This window comes from Cladosporium halotolerans (genome assembly GCF_011745625.1).
Source record: "Cladosporium halotolerans strain TM138-S3 chromosome Unknown Sca2, whole genome shotgun sequence".
Taxonomy (NCBI): Eukaryota; Fungi; Ascomycota; class Dothideomycetes; order Cladosporiales; family Cladosporiaceae; genus Cladosporium; species Cladosporium halotolerans.
This window is the reverse complement of record NW_027191453.1, coordinates 1,297,513-1,315,237: the sequence shown is the minus strand read 5'-3', so window position 1 is coordinate 1,315,237 and position 17,725 is coordinate 1,297,513. Positions and strand designations below refer to the sequence as shown.

General features: G+C 56.4%; 8 protein-coding genes across 8 annotated transcripts; 6 read left to right on the top strand and 2 right to left on the bottom strand.

The window, feature by feature from the left end:
* Nucleotides 1-311: 311 nt before the first annotated feature.
* Nucleotides 312-3,201, top strand: WHR41_00975 (uncharacterized protein). The gene is made up of 2 exons (XM_069369581.1): nucleotides 312-878; nucleotides 929-3,201. Exons 1-2 carry the CDS (start codon nucleotides 561-563, stop codon nucleotides 2,447-2,449), a joined length of 1,839 nt encoding a protein of 612 aa, XP_069233761.1. The 5' UTR covers nucleotides 312-560; the 3' UTR covers nucleotides 2,450-3,201.
* A 1,109-nt stretch (nucleotides 3,202-4,310) lies between these two features.
* WHR41_00974 (uncharacterized protein) lies at nucleotides 4,311-6,658 on the top strand. Its single transcript, XM_069369580.1, has 3 exons — nucleotides 4,311-4,866; nucleotides 4,925-6,240; nucleotides 6,305-6,658. Exons 1-3 carry the CDS (start codon nucleotides 4,659-4,661, stop codon nucleotides 6,509-6,511), a joined length of 1,731 nt encoding a protein of 576 aa, XP_069233760.1. The 5' UTR covers nucleotides 4,311-4,658; the 3' UTR covers nucleotides 6,512-6,658.
* Nucleotides 6,659-7,240: 582 nt separating this feature from the next.
* On the top strand, nucleotides 7,241-8,161 carry WHR41_00973 (uncharacterized protein; the record flags this gene model as incomplete). The annotated part of the gene is made up of 1 exon (XM_069369579.1): nucleotides 7,241-8,161. The coding sequence occupies one exon, from the start codon at nucleotides 7,241-7,243 to the stop codon at nucleotides 8,159-8,161; it is 921 nt and encodes a 306-aa protein (XP_069233872.1).
* Nucleotides 8,162-8,308: 147 nt separating this feature from the next.
* CBR1 (NADH-cytochrome b5 reductase 1) lies at nucleotides 8,309-9,857 on the bottom strand. The gene is made up of 3 exons (XM_069369578.1): nucleotides 9,487-9,857; nucleotides 8,793-9,433; nucleotides 8,309-8,741 (listed from the first exon to the last, which is right to left on the bottom strand). The coding sequence occupies exons 1-3, from the start codon at nucleotides 9,659-9,661 to the stop codon at nucleotides 8,592-8,594; spliced, it is 966 nt and encodes a 321-aa protein (XP_069233871.1). The 5' UTR covers nucleotides 9,662-9,857; the 3' UTR covers nucleotides 8,309-8,591.
* A 146-nt stretch (nucleotides 9,858-10,003) lies between these two features.
* WHR41_00971 (uncharacterized protein) lies at nucleotides 10,004-10,740 on the top strand (the record flags this gene model as incomplete). Its single annotated transcript, XM_069369577.1, has 2 exons — nucleotides 10,004-10,136; nucleotides 10,193-10,740. 2 exons carry the CDS (start codon nucleotides 10,004-10,006, stop codon nucleotides 10,738-10,740), a joined length of 681 nt encoding a protein of 226 aa, XP_069233874.1.
* A 248-nt stretch (nucleotides 10,741-10,988) lies between these two features.
* On the top strand, nucleotides 10,989-11,780 carry WHR41_00970 (uncharacterized protein; the record flags this gene model as incomplete). Its single annotated transcript, XM_069369576.1, has 1 exon — nucleotides 10,989-11,780. The coding sequence occupies one exon, from the start codon at nucleotides 10,989-10,991 to the stop codon at nucleotides 11,778-11,780; it is 792 nt and encodes a 263-aa protein (XP_069233873.1).
* Nucleotides 11,781-12,170: 390 nt separating this feature from the next.
* On the bottom strand, nucleotides 12,171-13,103 carry WHR41_00969 (uncharacterized protein; the record flags this gene model as incomplete). The annotated part of the gene is made up of 1 exon (XM_069369575.1): nucleotides 12,171-13,103. The coding sequence occupies one exon, from the start codon at nucleotides 13,101-13,103 to the stop codon at nucleotides 12,171-12,173; it is 933 nt and encodes a 310-aa protein (XP_069233604.1).
* Nucleotides 13,104-13,307: 204 nt separating this feature from the next.
* Nucleotides 13,308-17,660, top strand: WHR41_00968 (uncharacterized protein). The gene is made up of 2 exons (XM_069369574.1): nucleotides 13,308-13,498; nucleotides 13,554-17,660. Exons 1-2 carry the CDS (start codon nucleotides 13,461-13,463, stop codon nucleotides 17,137-17,139), a joined length of 3,624 nt encoding a protein of 1,207 aa, XP_069233702.1. The 5' UTR covers nucleotides 13,308-13,460; the 3' UTR covers nucleotides 17,140-17,660.
* Nucleotides 17,661-17,725: the final 65 nt, after the last annotated feature.

Here is a 17,725-nt window from a genome sequence, read left to right as displayed (position 1 = left end):
CACAACCCGAGATTATGGACATGCGGCCACGCCTTGTCAGCCGCACTAATGTCGCCCTGTTGAATACTTCACTTGACACCTCTTTTATTATGGCGATAGTAGACTGCCACCTCTTCGGGCGCGAGCGCAGCAATCTTAGCGCATTCGGCACGCAACAGCGACATGCCAACACAGCCCTAAAGACGAAGCTGACCGCATTCCCTCATCAGCTTATGCCATCGCGACCTGTCAGGCGTATTGATAGACTTGTCTTCACACCCCGACACAACCGCAGAAGTCGATTCGCTATATAGGGAAATGAGCTTCCTCTGAGATCACCCACCTTTTGGTGTGGGGTGCTGCCGGCGTTTCCTCGACACGACTCGTAGTTCCGAGGCTATGCATGCGGCACGATGGAGTACAGCGCGAGGTACCTGTGTATATCTCTGACAGCCATCAGTCCACATTTTTGACGAGCCTCGACGTCTGCATTTCGTGTTGAGCTACTTGTCGACTTTGTGCAACCACACCAGTCTCATTCATCCACATAGATCTTAGGTTTCCAGTTCAATACCTCCAATATGGTCATACAGCAGGATGGTCCGAACAGTTCGTCCGCCACAGCCCGTGGGCATGATTCTGAGCACAACCCTCGCACGGCGGAACGAGACGGCCTTCATGTTCCCAAGACAGACGCCTCCGGCTACAGAATCCGCGAAGAGCCATTCGGTACAAAGCGCAAAGTTCGCGTTGTTCTGATGGGAGCCGGAGCGTCGACGGTGAACTTCCTGAAGAAGGCCGAAGAGCAGATGCAGAATGTGGAGCTCGCTGTATACGAAAAGAACCACGACATCGGCGGCACTTGGCTGGAAAACCGATACCCTGGGTGTGCTTGCGATGTGTGTTATTGTCCTTTCGCTGAACCAATTCTTTCACTGACGTCAAGCAGATCCCCAGCGTCAACTACCAATTCACATGGAAGATCAAGACCTGGACACACTTCTACTCATACTCGCCAGAGATCCACGAATACCTCAAGGACATCTACGAAGAGAACGACTTCATCAATAAATACGTCAAACTCCGCCACCAGATCGAGCACGCCCAATGGGACGACAAAAAGGGAGTCTGGAAACTCCAAGTCCGCGATCTAGCCAACGACAGCGTCCTCGAAGACGAAGCCGAATTCTTCATCAACGCAGGAGGTGTCTTGAACAACTTTAAGTGGCCCGATATCCCTGGTCTCGACTCCTACAAAGGCAAACTCATGCACTCGGCCGCCTACGAAGAAGGCTACCCTCTCGACAACAAACGCGTAGCCGTCATCGGCGCCGGCAGCAGCGGCGTGCAAATCGTCGCCAACATCCAAAAGAAAGCCTCCCATCTCTACCACTGGGTGCGCAGCCCCATCTGGATCACGCCCGGCTTCGCCCAAACCTGGGCGGGCGCGAACGGCGCGAACTTCGAATACACCGAGGAGCAAAAACGATACCTGGAAGAGAACCCCAAGAAGTACCTCGAGTACCGCAAGCAGATCGAGAACGAGCTCAACCAGCGCTTCAAATTCATCATCAAAGGCAGCGCGGAATCGCACGCCGCGCGCAACGCAGCCGAAGCCCAGATGCGCGCCGCACTCAAAGACGACAAACGCCTCTGCGACGCCCTGATCCCCACCGACTTCAACCCAGGCTGCCGCCGCCCAACCCCAGCACCAGGCTACCTCGACGCGCTCGTCTCCCCCAACACAACCGTCTACACGGACCCCGTGCACCGCATCACCCCCACCGGCTTCCTCGACACCGCCGGGACCGAACACCCCGTCGACGCGATAATCTGCGCAACAGGCTTCAACACAACCTGGCTCCCCCGCTTCCCCATCCTGAACGGCGCGGGCCTCGACCTGCGAACCCTCTGGTCCAACCCCGCAAACCTCACCTCCTACCTCTCCGTCGGCATCCCCTCCTTCCCGAACCACTTCACCTTCTGCGGCCCCTACGGGCCCCTAGGCCACGGCTCCTTCATGCCGCTCATCGAAGCCTGGACGACCTACATCCTGACAGCAATAACCAAAGCGCAAATCGAGAACCTGAAATCGCTGACCCCGCAGCCCGCCGCAGCAGCCGAATTCAAACAGCACGCGGACCTCTTCCTGGCGCGCACGGCGTGGACCTCACCCTGCCGGAGCTGGTTCAAGCAGGGCGAGAAAGGCGGGCAAGCGGTGGTGTACCCCGGGTCGCGGCTGCATTTCCTGCACTTGCTTCGGGAGGTGCGGTGGGAGGACTACGAGATCGAGCGGTGGGATGCGGGGAACAGGTTTGCGTTTCTGGGGAACGGGTTCGATACGCGGGAGAGCGATGGGCGGGATGTGACGGATTATCTGGGCGGGTTGGATGACGGGGGTAGGGATGTGCAGCCGGTTTATGGGGAGGAGTTGGTGAGGAAGTTGGCGGGGTGGGCGAATGGGTTCTGAGGATGGAGGAGAGATGGAGTTGCAGGGAGGATGTTTGTGGAGAGGGCGGTGTGCGAGTTGAGGGACCAGAGGCAGATCGGTAGGTTTGTGAGAAGAAGAGAGGGTGTGAAGAATGGGAGGAAGACGAAACTACGAGATCCTGGGCAAGGAGAAAGGTAGATCCGACGGAAGAAAAGAGGTAGCCGGACCGGGTGCGGTCGGATACCGGCTTGCATGAGATGAGGTAAAATATCCGCAAGAATCCCATCACCATCGCCGTGTCGAAGAAACACGTGCCGAGTGCAAAGCTTGGGGTCTGGGGTCTTGAGGCTGGGGTATGGGGTAAATAAGCGGAGGAGAGCGGAGGGATAGGGTAATATAGTGGGAATTGTGTGTCACGGTATTGGAATCCCGACTCGTGGACAGGATTCAGTTCCGCTTGGCCAGACGTTGGTTTTGGGTTGGCGCTCGTGGCTTGAAGGATGCCGATGTTCGGATGTCTGGTGCTTGTTGGCGTTACGAGAGACTGAGGAGGATGTCGGGAGAGGACGGGAGATGGGACTGTTAGTGCCGGAGCAGGATTGTTTCATGGGGGTAATCGTTTGCTTGAAGGCTGAAATATACTTTGATATGGCTATTGTGGCTGATTTTCTGTGTGGGGGAGAAGTTTGTTGTGATGGTGACAGGCAGGCAGATTAATCGACGGCTTCAGTGCCTCCTCGCTTGTGACAAGTACAGAACGAGACAGACAAGAGATTCACTTCATTCTAGACGTTAGCGAGGAGCATAGTCCGATGCTAGTCAAAAAATGCTGGTGTGCTCTAGAGATCGTCGGCACTTCGCCATCCTCGGTGCAGATGTCCCGAAAGTCTGTTTGGCGCCATCAGAAGCGATGAGTAAGGAAAAACGAGGCGCAAGCACGTGACGATGCAGCCTTCGCTTCAGCACTCGCTTCAGCGCGAGTAAATGGCGCACCCGGAAAGTATCTCACATTGCATCAGCATTATCGCGTGTGGCGCAAAGCGCGATATCTCCCACGAATTATCAAGACGGCCAAGTGTCGACGATCAAGCCTTCTCGACTTGCGTAGCGAGGCGAGAGGTACACACGACCACCTGCGTCAGCCGAGGGCCAAGAGAAGGGAATGTGCAAAGTCTCCCAAGCCTGACAAGACTTCTTCATTCTAGCTTGAAGCTAATAAGAAAGTCAAAGTAATGCCAATCCGACCCTGGCAGCCACGTTTTCTTGCTGCACGTGCGGGTGTTGGCAGTGTGTTGGTGGTATCTCGCGCGCCCGCTGGACACGGCAGAGTGACAGGCGCGGTTGATTAATGGAAGTGGCCGCCGCGGTGTGTCTCCCCGCCATGTGGTGATAGCACGGACATGCCCAAGAGCACCGTCGACGGCACCCCACAAACTAGGGATGTGCGAATGGAGCGTAAGGCGTGGTGTGGGAATTTCCATAACCTCACGCAAACGCTGCAGCCCACTTATTCCCAGGGCAGCAGGTGATAAGCGGCCTGGCCTGCCTGTATCGGACGGGCCCAATGCAACCTCACGCATCTCCCCACCGGCATGCCTGGCCTGCCTGGCCTGCCTGGCCTGCCTCCAGCGCCTTCCCCGCGCTGCAAGGCCACCGTCCAACGCTGTCCCTTTGCTGCCGCGGCTGATCGTCTATCAGGCCAAGACTACGCCAAGCTGATACCGACGCTGCTTGCGCCGGCGCTGTACGTGCGAGGCGTGCGAGGCGGAGTGCTTGCGCTGCGCCATGCCTCCTTCGGCCTCAGTCCCTTCCCGGGACGGCACTTCATTGGCTGCGCGACATCGTTGTGTCTCTCGCGCGCCGAACGCCCTCCGTCCGCCGGTGCCAGTGCCAGTGCCTGAGATGCCCTCACCCGCCTCTTCACCCTCCGCCGGGCGTGCGCGCCGTGAATGGCGCGAGATATGTCACCGCCGCCGCCCGAGGCCACATCGATGCCACCTCAGGTAGGTCGAGCCCGCCGCTGCACTATATAGACTCCACCATCGCCGCCCGTTTCGCTCGTGGCCGCCTCGTGTCTTGCTCCGGTCGATCTACACCCTCTCATCCCTCTCTTCACTTCCTCCTCCTCACCACCCCGCGGAGGGTTCGCTTGGACCGTCTGTTGCCGCGAGCAGAACGGTAGGAACAGGATACCACACAGGAAACAAATTCACAGTCGCAGCCTTGGGCTAGCATCACCACACCAGCCATGGCGCACGCGACTGGCCGCGACTACGACATCGGCCGTGACAGCTCGTCCCCGGACAACAGCAAGGTCGAATATGGCTTCAAGGAGCACGGCGCGATTGACGCCCACGATGCCCAGCTCTACACAGATCCCGACAGGAAAGATGAGAGTTTGCACCGTGGTCTCAAAGCCCGCCAGATTAGTATGATTGCTATCGGTGGTGCTGTCGGTAAGTCGTGTTTGGGAGAAGGCTTGGTGCAGTAAGCCCCAGACTGACATTTTGAAAGGTACTGGTTTGATCATTGGAACTGGCTCTGCTCTTCAGAAAGCCGGCCCTGCCTCCATCCTCATCGCTTACTCTCTCATCGGTGTGCTCGTCTACGTCGTCATGTGCTCCCTCGGCGAGATGGCAACATGGCTTCCCGCTGCTGGTGGTTTCGCCACCTACGCCACCCGTTTCTGTGACCCTGCTCTTGGTTTCGCCCTCGGATACACCTACTGGTTCAAATACATCATCATCACGCCAAACCAGTTGACGGCAGCTTCCCTAGTCATCCAGTTTTGGTTGCCAGCAGAAAGAGTCAATCCCGGTGTCTGGATTGCCATTTTCATGGTCATCATCATCGCAATCAACTACTTTGGCATCAGATTCTTCGGTGAATTCGAGTTCTGGCTGTCCTCCATCAAAGTCGTCGTCATCATCGGCCTCCTCATTCTCCTCATCTGCATCACCAGCGGCGGTGTCGAGGGCCAGGACGCCATTGGTTTCCGCTACTGGAACGATCCGGGCGCGTTCCACCCCTACATTGCCACCGGCAGCTGGGGCCGTTTCCTCGCCATCTGGTCGTCCATGGTCACTGCCGTCTTCGCTTTCCTCGGAACCGAGCTGATCGGTGTCACTGTTGGCGAAGCCGAGAACCCTCGCCGCAACGTTCCCCGCGCCATCAAGTTGACCTTCTGGCGTATCCTCGTCTTCTACGTCTTCTCCGTCCTCCTTCTCGGAATGTGCGTGCCCTACAACAGCGAGATCCTCGTCTCCGCCACCAAGGGCGGTGCGGCCGGCAACAAGAGCTCCGCCGCTGCTTCGCCTTTCGTCGTCGCCATTGAAATGGCCCGCATCAAGTACCTCGACCACATCATGAACGCCGCCATCCTCATCTTCGTCTTCTCCGCCGCCAACTCCGACCTGTACATCGCCTCCCGTACCCTCCACGGCCAAGCCATGAAGGGCTTCGCTCCCAAGTTCCTCGCAAAGACCAACAAGAAGGGTGTGCCCGTGCCCGCCCTCGCCCTGTCCGCCTGCTTCTGCTGCCTGGCCTTCATGAGCGTCAGCAGCGGCTCGCGCACCGTTTTCGGCTACTTCGTCAACCTGGTGTCGATCTTCGGTCTCCTGACCTGGGTCTCGATCCTCGTTTCTTACATCTACTTCGTCAAGGCCCGGCGCGCGCAAGGCGTCGACGAGAAGAGCATGCGCTACAAGTCGCCATTCGGCCTGTGGGGCGCGTACTGCGCCCTGGCCTTCTGCGTCCTCGTCTCCCTGACGAAGAACTTCGACGTCTTCGTCGGCGGCTTCGACTACAAGAACTTCATCACGGGATACCTCGTAAGTCCTTCTCTCTACAGTTTCCACCCCCCAAAAACCGCATAGCTAACCTCCAAATCCACAGGGCATCCCCCTCTACCTCATCATGATCCTCGGCTACAAGATCGTCAAGCGCACGAAAGAAGTCAACCCGGCGGAAGCCGACCTGTGGACGGGCAAAGACGTCGTGGACGCCGACGAGGCCGAGTGGCTGGCCAAGGAGGCCGACGACAAGGCGCACGGCCGCAGGCCGAATGTCATCTACAGGCATACGCTGGGTTACTTGTTCTAGATGGCGCGCTTCTGGGCGCGTGGAGGGCGAGTCTTCTCGCGCGGACGGTGTTTTGCGTGTGGACCTTGCTTGCTGCGTGCGATGGGGTGACGTTTTAGATGTTCGGAATCGTAGTGAGGGGAATAATGAGACTTCTTTCTCGCTCGATCATTTTGTCAACAGTACGAGTCACTCGTTCCATCCCGTGGTCTCTGGTGATGTTTCTCGCGCCGGCATTTTGTTCACGCGTCATGTAGTGGTGATTTAAATGCTGGGCTCGCTCCAATGCATTACGAATGAGTTTCACACAAGGTTACCCAAATAGTTTCGGAGGTTCTCTGAACACTTTGAGATGGTAATACCAGAAAGGTAGGATTGGGAGACTTGCAAAGCAAGAAGTGGCGCGTCCGCTGCAGATGAATTGGAACTGACCAATGAGAGTTGAGGATAGCCCCGGAGGAGCGCCCTATGACGATAGATCAATGGATATTTGGCATCTTTGACTTCCAATTGCCCAATGGGCAATACGTAGAGAGAAATTGCTGAGCAATTGGGCACGGTTTTGAGGTAAGGGAAATGATATATTATGGACGAGAAAGGGATGTACCTTGCGAACCATTTCGCACGTTCAATTTACATGCACCTCAGGTGAATGACCACCATTGATATTACATCCAAGACTCAAGGAACGATACAACGGCAGTCTCAATTCTATTCGGATTTCCTCCAACACCCAAAGTAACAAGAACAATGACCCTCCCCAAAGCCCAACCAGCCAACCTCCCCGCAACCTTCCACCACGCGAACTGGACAATCAAATACACCCTCCTCGCACCACCCTCGCCCATCCAACCAACCCAAACCCTAATCTTCATCCACGGAACGCCCTGGTCCTCCACCGTCTTCCTGCCCCTCGCCAACTCCCTCCAAACCACAAACCCCACCCTCCGCATCCTCCTCTACGACCTCCCCGGCTACGGCCAATCCCAACACCTCGACACCACCACCACCACCTCCAACCCAACGTCCAAAGGCTTCGCCGGCACCACCTCCGTCCACCACCAAGCAACCGCCCTCTCCGCGCTCCTCGCCCACCTCAACCTCTCCAGCCCCGCCCCCTCCATCCTAGCCCACGACATCGGCGGCGCGATCGCCCTGCGCGCCCACCTGCTCCACGGAATCGAATTCTCCCGCCTCCTGCTCAGCGACGCGAACGCCGTCCTCCCCTGGGGCGACGGGTTCTACAGCCTCGCGCGGGCAGAACCGAGCGTCTTCCAGCGGCTGCCGGGGCATATCTGGGAAGCGGTTGTGCGGGCTGCTGTGCGGAGCGGGAGCTTGGTTGGGTTGAGGGGGGGTTGGGAAGAGGAGCTTGTCGCGCCGTGGCTTGGGAGTCGGGGGCAGGAGGCGTTTGTGCGGCAGGTGGCGCAGGCGGAGGACGGGGATGTGGAGGAGATGGTTGAGGGGGGGCTGTACGGGCGGGTGAGGTGTGGGGTGAGGGTTGTTTGGGGGGAGGGGGATGGGTGGGTTCCGAGGGAGAAGGTGGAGGGGTTTTCCGAGATGGTGGGGGAGAGGTTGGAGGGGTTTGAGGTTGTGGAGGGGGCGGGGCATTTGGTTATGTTGGATCAGCCGGAGCGATTTGAGGGGATTCTGAGGGATTGGTTGGGGCTGTGAATGAATTTGGTGGGTTCGCCTGGCTGTCGACGGTTCAAACTTGGACTTCATGGCCAAGCAACATGAGCCTTGGGTCTGTTGTTGGAGGGTTGCAGCCTGGCTACTGAATGTCTAGAGCGCTGAGGAACGGACCTGCTTGGATACTGGTATCCTAAGATGAAAACAATCTTCGTTTGCAATTTGTAGAGCTTTGAATTATCAATTCATCCATCAGATGGATGGTTAGGACTCTGAGTCATTTCAGAACGTCTTTTCATTGGCAGCGTGCCCCGATGCAGACATCGAGCATGCCATTTCAGCAATTATGTATGATTATCAGCATTCACAGACCAAAAGCCAAACAAACTCTACCACCGGCGCCACGCTGCGTGAAGTTGTCTTCTCTGTGTGCGATCTTGAATTCTGAAGGGTTTCCCTTTATGATGTACGTCTAGAAGCAGAAGACCTGGTCCTCAAGCTTGCTGACGGGCCTGGCCTTCGTGTAGCCAAGAGACTCGGTGGCCTTCTTCATGGCACTGACCATGGGAGGCGGGCCGCAGATGAGGATCTTGACGTCGGGAGCGGGGCCAGGGAGTTTGTCCTATAACGTTGTTAGTTGAATAGTCTACAATTCGTCATTGAATTTCCGTACCTTGATCATGTCCGCAGTGACGAAGCCAACACCGCCAGTCCAGCCCTCAGGCGGGTTGTTGAGCACGTGGTGGACCCTGAAGCCAGAGTCTTCGCGCGCGAGCTTCTCCAGGTCCTCCCTCAAAAGAATGTCCTCCTCGTTGACGTTGGCGAAGATCAGGTCGACCTCGGTCTTGTCGCCAGAAGCCCTACCCCTCAGGATCGCCTTGGCAACCTGCAGCATGGGGGTGATACCAGTGCCACCAGCGATCATGCCAAAACGCTTAACCATGTTGGGAGTGTACACCATGGCGCCCTTGGGGCCCTTGACCTTCATCGTGTCGCCGATCTTCAGGGTAGCGAGGTGACGGCTGATGTTTCCGGTCGGGTAGCTCTTAATGAGCAGGTCGAAGTAGCCGGGGTTGACATCGGAGGAGATGGGAGTGTAGGAGCGGACGACTTCCTTGTTGGTCACGGCCTCGGTCTTGGGGTCCTTGACGTCGAGGTTGGCAGCGAGGGAGATGTGCTGGCCGATGGGCAGGCCGAGGATGCTGTTCGGGGTGGGCAGGCCAAAGCGGTAGACGGCGGTGTTGTGGGAGAGGATGGTCTTCTCGGTGAGAGGGAATTCCTGAAAGTTGGTGGGATCAAGGACCTTCTTGGATTCTGGGGCGGTCAGTGGATGTTATACTGTGTATAAAGGTCTCCGATAGTCTTACGGTTGTTGAAGACCTGATAGCCACCCAGAGCGGCGCAAACTGCGATCGCAAGAGGAAGCCATTGCAGCTTGAAGACAGCGGTACCGGCGATCAGGATGGCCGAGGGAATGTAAACGCCAGTGATGTACTGCGGCGCCAATGGGCCGGTGGGCTTCGCGGTGTGCGAGGTCGACATGCTGGAGGTGCTGGAAGTGAGGTGAGGAAACGAATGTCGCTGTTGCTGGGACACAGCAGGGTTGTGAGTCTGCCCTCCAGCGTTGACAGAAGTTGGTTGGGCTATCAGCAGCGGTGATGGCCGCGCGCAAACGGCAGCTCGAACGATTTCTCCAAGTTCCCCCCACCTTCGGCTCGCCGACCCTGTTCGACCCTGCGACGCCCTGCCGGCTCCAACCAAAACTCCCCAATTCGGCAAACCAACCCGTGCAGACTTGACCGTGACGGGAAACGGGGAGGACAGTATCTCCGCGTACCTCTGCGCATGACGCAGCCCTTTCGCCCTGCTTCCTGCTTTTCCAAAATGGGCGACATCGACGACGAGCTCGACTTGAACAACCCCCCATTCCCACTGACGTCTATCGATCGAGAGATCCTCGCCACAAAAGACGAAGACTATCATCGTACGACGTGGGATGATCTGAAGCAAATCATTGGTACCAACTCTTCAGTATTGCATGTCTCACACACGCCCACTCTGACATGCCATAAGAAAACAATAAATTAGAACAGCTCAAACGCCTACCATCAGACCTGCACAAGTATCTGCGCTGGTCATACAAGACCAAGAAGGCCTATGGCAGCATCACCAATTTCGTTGTCAAGGAGCGCTTGGCTTGGACACCCAAAGACGACCAGCCGGTGACTGCCCACTCGTTTACACATCACTCCTCTGTTCCCTTCGAAGATACCAGAGACTACACTGTGTTGTTGAACGATTGGCCGTACGGCTTTGAGCCGGGGATCTCTCACATCCTTGTCTGGTCGCGCACGCCGATTGCGGTTGATGACGTCCGAGGTGATGTGACACCCGCCTCAAGACAATTGATAGAGGCATTTGTTGACCAACACTTTGTGCAAAGTTTGGCGAAGGAATGCGACGGCGGTGTAGAAGAAGCCAGGCGGAGAGTGATGTGGTTCAAGAATTGGGTGAGCTTGCAAAGCGTGAGGGGCGTTGACCATGTTCATGTGCTCGTCAAAGATGCGCCCGAGTCCCTGCTGCAAGAATGGTTCAAGAGACAAGACCTCAGAGAATTCTAGAATCTATACAATCAAATATAGACCAACAACTCGCCTAGGTAGCCGCTTCCACCTGATCCATTCGCACCATCGCAATTAATCAATTGAACGTCACCGCAAACCCCAACCCTAACCCTAACACTTCTCAAGACCATCACGCTCGCGCGACTCGCGATCTTCGGCCTTCGAACTTACCTCAACACCACCATCCACCTCGTCAGCCCTCACCAGCACCGCCACGAGTGCGCATCCATCACAACACCACAATCATGGCGCCCTCAACATCCAAACGCCTCAAAGCGCAAAAAATCTCCCGCCACTTCCTCATCGGCAACACCGCCGTGCAGCTCCCGCACCCATCCTTCCCCGACCCGCCCGAAGGACACTCGAAAGGCTGGAAAGTCTACGTGCGCCCGCTGCCCAACGGACCCGATCTCTCCTCCTGGCTCAAAAAGGTCCAATTCAAACTGCACCACACGTACGCGGACGCGAGCCGGACGATCGAAGCGCCTGGGCCCTTCGAGATCTCCGAGACAGGATATGGCGAGTTCGGCGTGGAAATCAGGCTGTACTTCCCCCCCGAAAGCGGCGAGAAAGCGCAGTACCGAGAACACTATCTCGTGTTGGGATACTATGGCAGCGAAGAGCAGCAGGAGCGGCAGCGGAAAGAGAACTTCATTGTAGCAGAGCGGGTAGAGACCATCGAGTTCAACGAGCCGACGCAGGACTTCTTCAAGAACCTGACGAATGAGGAGCAGTTCAACTGGCTGAAGGTCAAGAAGGGGCGGGGCAAGGGAAAGAAGCCGGAGATGGTGTTCCAGGGCGAGGTGCCGCCGAGCGCGCAGCTGCCTGAGAAGCCGGTGGGCGAGGCGCAGCAGAAGGGCGGGGAGCCTGGGAAGGGTGGGATTTGGAGCGCGCAGTATGAGAGACAGCTGGTCAGCCAACTGGATGCGAGCGAGAAGCAGCTTGCGAGGATGATCGAGGAGGAGAAGGCTGCGGCGGAGAAGAGGAAGGAGAGGATGCAGGAGTTAGGGAAGAAGATTGATGCTGCGAAAGCGTGAAGAGGGCGCGAAGCGCTTCGAGGAGGATTTTGAATTTTTGCTGCTCTTTTAGCGAGGAGTTCTGGTAGGGTACGGTCTGGGAAGGTGTGAGGAAAACTACTTGATAATTGAGATACCCCGAACGGTTCTGTTGACGTGTCGTAAAGTATGATTGTTTTACTGCTTGTGATACCATGAATTTGGATTCGCAGGACTCGCGACTATTTGCCTGCACGTGTGAAAGCTCAAGCTATCAATGCAACTTGAGCGATATTGCCGACCAGAATTCTTTCAGCTGTACAATAGATCGCGCCATGCGACGGGAAATTTGGAATGAAGGGTGAGATACACAAGCAAATCATCATAGGAAAAATCATCATTAGGTGTATGCTGTTGGTCGCTGACCTGGTATCATATCGCCGTCCCTCTCTCGAAGCTCTCCCGAATATCCCCAGTGTACTTATTGTAGAAGCGCGCGAGCTTCTGGTTGAATTGCTTGTTCTTCTCGTTGATATACGAGACATCCTCGCCTCCATCGTCCTTGAGACCCCTCTCTCTGCGCTTCCTCAGTCTGTTCTCTTCAGCCTTCTTGATTTCATCGACCAATCGATCAACCGCAGCGCGATCGGGCTTGCTGTCGACGAACTGCGTCGAGTCTGCCGTCGAATAGAACTGCCCGTCTTTATCCACCGCAATCAGCTCTCCGCTTTCTGTCTCCACAATCTCCAACCCGCCGCTCTGCACCGCGCGATCGATGGCCTCGTTCTTTTGCTTCTCGTACTGTGCTTTCCGCTCGTCAAAGCCCGCTTTCTCCATCTGCCCAATTTGCCGCTTGTACACCTTGCCGGCCTCCTTGCTGTAGTTCTGGAAAGCGACATTCTCCCTGTTGCGCTCCTTCTTCGCCATGCGCTTGTCCCACCGCTCGCTCTCATCAACCGTCCAGTCCCACGCCCGCTTGCGCTCGAAATCCTCTCCCGCGGCCTCTGTGTCCGCCTTCAAAAGCTTGTGCTGTGCGATGTCCTTTTTGCGGCTAAGTGCCGTAAGTTGCGAAGGGTCGGTTGAGAGTCGCTTCGCTTCTGATTTGGTGTCTTTCAGGTTCTCTTTTCGTGATGCCTGATTCCGTGCTCGGAGAGCGGCAAAGCGAGCTGCTCGGTCCGTAGGTGCTGGCGATGCTGACGCGCTCTCTACGGGCTCTGGTGTTGCTTCCTCGGCGGGTGTGTTGCTAGGAGGCTCTGCTGTCGCATCGCTCTGGGGTGCGACTTCGACTTCGGCAAAGCGTCGCTTCGAGGCATCGCCATCCTCTTCCAGACTTGGCGACCCTTTCCGCTTGAGCGCGACAGGCATCTTGCTGCTGTGTGGTTTGTGTGATTGTTGATGTGTAGGTGGAGATGTGGAATGGGCAGGGCAGAGAAAGCGAGCATGAAGTCGCATCTGGCCGACCAATGACGCTGGGCGCTCTCTCAGCCTTGGCGCGGGGAATGACAGAGCGCAGGCCGACGCGGGACCAGCGACGCGCTGCCGAACAAGCACGCGTTCGCGACGGGCGTCGATCCACCGCGCAAACAACTTGAGGTACCGACTTGAACGACGTCCGCCGCGTCCTACTTCCGCTTACTGTCGCGCGCTTCACGGACTCAGTTGCTCAGGACTGGACCACACTCATTCTAGACGGGGCATCGCTGCTCCCACGTCTCCGGCAAGATGCACATCAAACAGATCATCATCCAGGGCTTCAAGAGGTATGCGACCACGCCTTGATTTCCACCTCGGCGTGCGTTTTCTAACATTCCCCAGTTACAAGGATCAGACAGTCGTCGACCCTTTCTCCCCCCGGCACAATGTTATCGTCGGCCGCAACGGCTCCGGAAAATCCAACTTCTTCGCAGCGATCCGTTTCGTCCTTAGCGATGCCTACACGCAGATGGGACGTGAAGAGCGACAGGCCCTACTTCACGAGGGCGCAGGCTCTGCAGTCATGAGTGCATACGTTGAGCTCATCTTCGACAACACGGACGAACGTTTCCCCACCGGCACCGAGGAGGTGATCCTCCGCCGCTCAATCGGCCAGAAAAAGGACGAATACTCGCTCAACAGAAAGAACTCCACCAAGGCCGAGGTCATGAACTTGCTGGAGAGCGCCGGTTTCTCCAAGAGTAATCCCTACTACATTGTGCCGCAAGGTCGCATCACGTCCATCACCAACATGAAAGACAACGAGCGCTTGAACATGCTCAAAGAGGTCGCCGGTACCCAGGTTTACGAGAACCGCCGCACAGAGAGTGTGCGCATTATGGAGGACTCCAAGGCCAAGCGCAGCAAGATCGACGAGGTGCTTGCCCACATCCGCGAACGCCTGGATGAGCTGGAGGAAGAAAAGAACGAACTGCGAGAATTTCAGGACAAGGATCGCGAGCGGAGATGCCTGGAGTACACCGTTCATCACAGGGACGAGGAAGCGCTCAAGGAGGCAATGGAGGATCAAGAAGCGCAACGTAACCAAGGAATGGAGCTTGGCGACGAGAACCGTGAAATCCTGGCGGAGCGGGAGCAAGAACTAGAGGCCATTGACGTTTCGATTGCTCAGTTACATCAGCAGCTGAAGATTCTTGTCGAGGAAAAGGCACAACTGGAAGAGGAGCGCAGAGAGACCGCGAAAGAGAAGGCGAACGTCGAGTACGACGTCGACACCCTGACCGACAATCAGAACAGCGCTCAGCAGGCTCGCTCTCAGGCTGCCCAGGAATTGCATGACTTGCAAGCTCAGATTGCGCAGCGAGAGGCCCAACTGCAAGAGTTGCTGCCCCAATACAACACATTACGTGAGCAGGAGCGCAGCGTGAGACAACATATGCAGGACACAGAGGCCACTCGCGCGCGCCTTTACGCTAAGCAAGGACGCAACTCTCGCTACAGGAGCAAAAGAGAGCGAGACGATGACCTGCGACGCCAAATCAACGAAATCAACGTGCAACTCGCAACCCGGAAAGCAATCACCATGCAGGCGACGGAGGACATCGCTGAACTCCAGAGCCAGATCAGCCAAGTCGAAGAGGAGATCGCCTCAATGCGGGATCGTCTCAGCAATCGTGGAGATGAGCAGCACCAGATATCTGAACAAATCCAGACGGCCAAAGACGAGAAGGAGCGATTGAACGACCAACGCAAGAACATTTGGCGCGAGGAGGCTAAGCTCGATGCCATCCTGGCTCAGGCCCATCAAGAGCTCGAGAAGGCAGAACGATTCCTGGCCCAGATGATGGACCAGGGCACATCTCGTGGCCTTGAGTCTGTAAGGCGCATCGTCAAGCAACACAACATTCAGGGCGCGTATGGGTGTCTGGGCGAGCTTTTCGATTTCCCAGACAAGTACAAGACGGCCATCGAAGTGACTGCGGGAACTTCACTGTTTCACTACGTGGTTGACAGTGACCAGACTGCCACCCAGATTGTCGACATCTTGCAGAAGGAGAAGGGTGGACGAGTCACATTCATGCCACTCAACAGGCTGAGGCCCAAACTACCTAATATTCCGAACGCTAGCGACGTCGTGTATCTCTTGTCGAAACTGAGATTCGAAGACAAGTACCAGAAGGCTTTCCAGCAAGTCTTTGGCAAGACAATCGTTTGTCCTACTCTACAAGCTGCTTCACAGTACGCTCGCTCCCATGGAGTCAGCGCAATCACTCCTGATGGTGATCGATCTGACAAAAAGGGTGCTTTGACCGGAGGTTACCACGACACACGTAATTCACGAGTCGATGCCATCAGACGCTTCGCAACCGCAAGAGAAGAGAACGAGACACACTCTAGCCGCAAGACCGAGCTCGACAACGAGCTTCGATCACTCGATCAGCAGGTGACCAAGGCTGGCAGCGACCTCCAAAAACTGCAGGAGCGCCGACAGAACATGGACGGCGGTTACGGTCCTTTGGCAGACCAGCTCAAGAGAAAGGACGCCGAGCTTCACAACCGGCGTGACGAGCTTGAGCGTAAGCAACGTCAGCACGACAACGTGGAGAGCATCGTGCGCGACCTTAGTCAACAACTCAGCGATTTCGAATCTGAGCTGTCAAGTCCGTTCCAGAAGGTGCTCACCGACGACGAAGAGCGTCAACTGAAGGCAGCAAGCGACCTGCTGCCCACTCTCAGACAGCAACACCAGGAAGTCAGCACCCGCCGCGCGGATACAGAGGCACAGAAGAGCGAGTTCGAAATCGAGCTGCGTGAGAATTTGCGTCTACGCCTCGACCAGCTGCAAGCTCAAGACGCGGATGCGGATGCCACTAGGGATGGCTCTGGCAGCTCCGCGCGTCTCAATGAGCGCAGGAACGATCTCAAGCGCGCAACAAAGGCCCTTGATGCGGTCAGCAAAAAGCTCGCCGAGAACGAGAGTGCGATCGAGCAAGCGCAGCAGCAAGTCCAGATGAGCGAAGCTCAACGCGGCGAGAAGCAGCAAGAAGTGGACAACCTCCACCGCGCCATTCGCGACCAACAGAAATCATTCCAAAAGTTTGCGCAAAGGCGCGGAGCCCTGCAACAACGTCTCACCGAAGTCGCCGCCGCCATTCGCGCTCTTGGTGCCCTTCCTGACCTCGTGTTCACACCGACCTACACGAAAATGACGGCTTCCACCGCCGCAACGCGCCTCGGCAAAGCAAGAGAAGCGCTCAAGAAATACGGGCACGTCAACAAGAAGGCATTCGAGCAGTTCCAGCAGTTCGAGAAGCAGCGCGACATGCTTGAAAACCGACGCAAAGAACTGGGCACGAGCGACTCGTCTATTCACCAGCTGATTGACCACTTGGACCAGCAGAAGGACGAGGCCATCGAGCGCACTTTCCGCCAAGTCAGCAAAGAATTCGCGCGCATCTTTGAGCGCCTCGTGCCCGCTGGCAAAGGCCGACTGATTATCCAGCGGCGCTCGGACAAGCAAGCACGCGGCGACGACGCCGACAGCGACGAGGACGAAGATGAGCAGCAGCGCGAAGGCGCAGTCGAGAACTACACGGGCGTGGGCATCAGCGTGTCCTTCAACAGCAAGCACGACGACCAACAGCGCATCCAGCAGCTGTCCGGTGGTCAAAAGTCGCTGTGCGCTCTCACGCTCATCTTTGCGATCCAGGCCTCCGACCCGGCGCCCTTCTACCTCTTTGACGAGATCGACGCCAACCTCGACGCGCAGTACCGCACGGCTGTTGCGGGCTTGATCCAGGAGAGCGCGGTCGGCGGACAGTTTATTTGCACAACTTTCAGACCTGAGATGCTGAGGGTTGCGGACCGTTGCTATGGTGTTAGTCAGGAGCGCAAGGCGAGTAGCATTGCTGTCGTGCAGACGAATGAAGCGCTGGGCTTCGTGGAAGGGCAGATTAGTGGGAAGTAAGTGGGTGTTAAATTGGTTGCGGGGAGTACATGGCGTTATGCGCATGACACGGCGAGCACATCGTCAGGAGCGAGGTGGCCTTTTTCTGTTCTTCCTCGTTATCTTGCTGAGGCGAGGTTGGGTCTGTTCATAAGACAAGGTACCTTATTTTGCGTTTTACCCTGCGCGATAGCCATGTCAGCTCTTGATGGAATTTCTCAACTTTCTAATTCGAGTTCTTGCTTTCAGACCACGTCTCGTGTAATTAGGTCAGAGCTCTCTTTGAGGTCCTCAGGTTGGAATAGGAGGTGTTCCGCCGCTGCAGAGCGGGTTCGAGTCGAGTCACTCGAACGAACCACACTTGTAGTGACCTTCAGGAACTATTATTTTGCATCATGGGAGACGGATGCTGTGCGAGTCGGGGCGGCTGGAAGTCTTACCATTTGTCCGAAATGGAATCTTGTTTGTTTCCGCGAAGCACTTCAGAAGAAGACTTTCTCTCATCTGTCTTACAGGATAGTTGGGGTAGAGAAATGTATGCATATTAGTAGATGATTGTAGAGACATCATCTGTCTATAGGTGAATACTACATTTATATGATGCTAG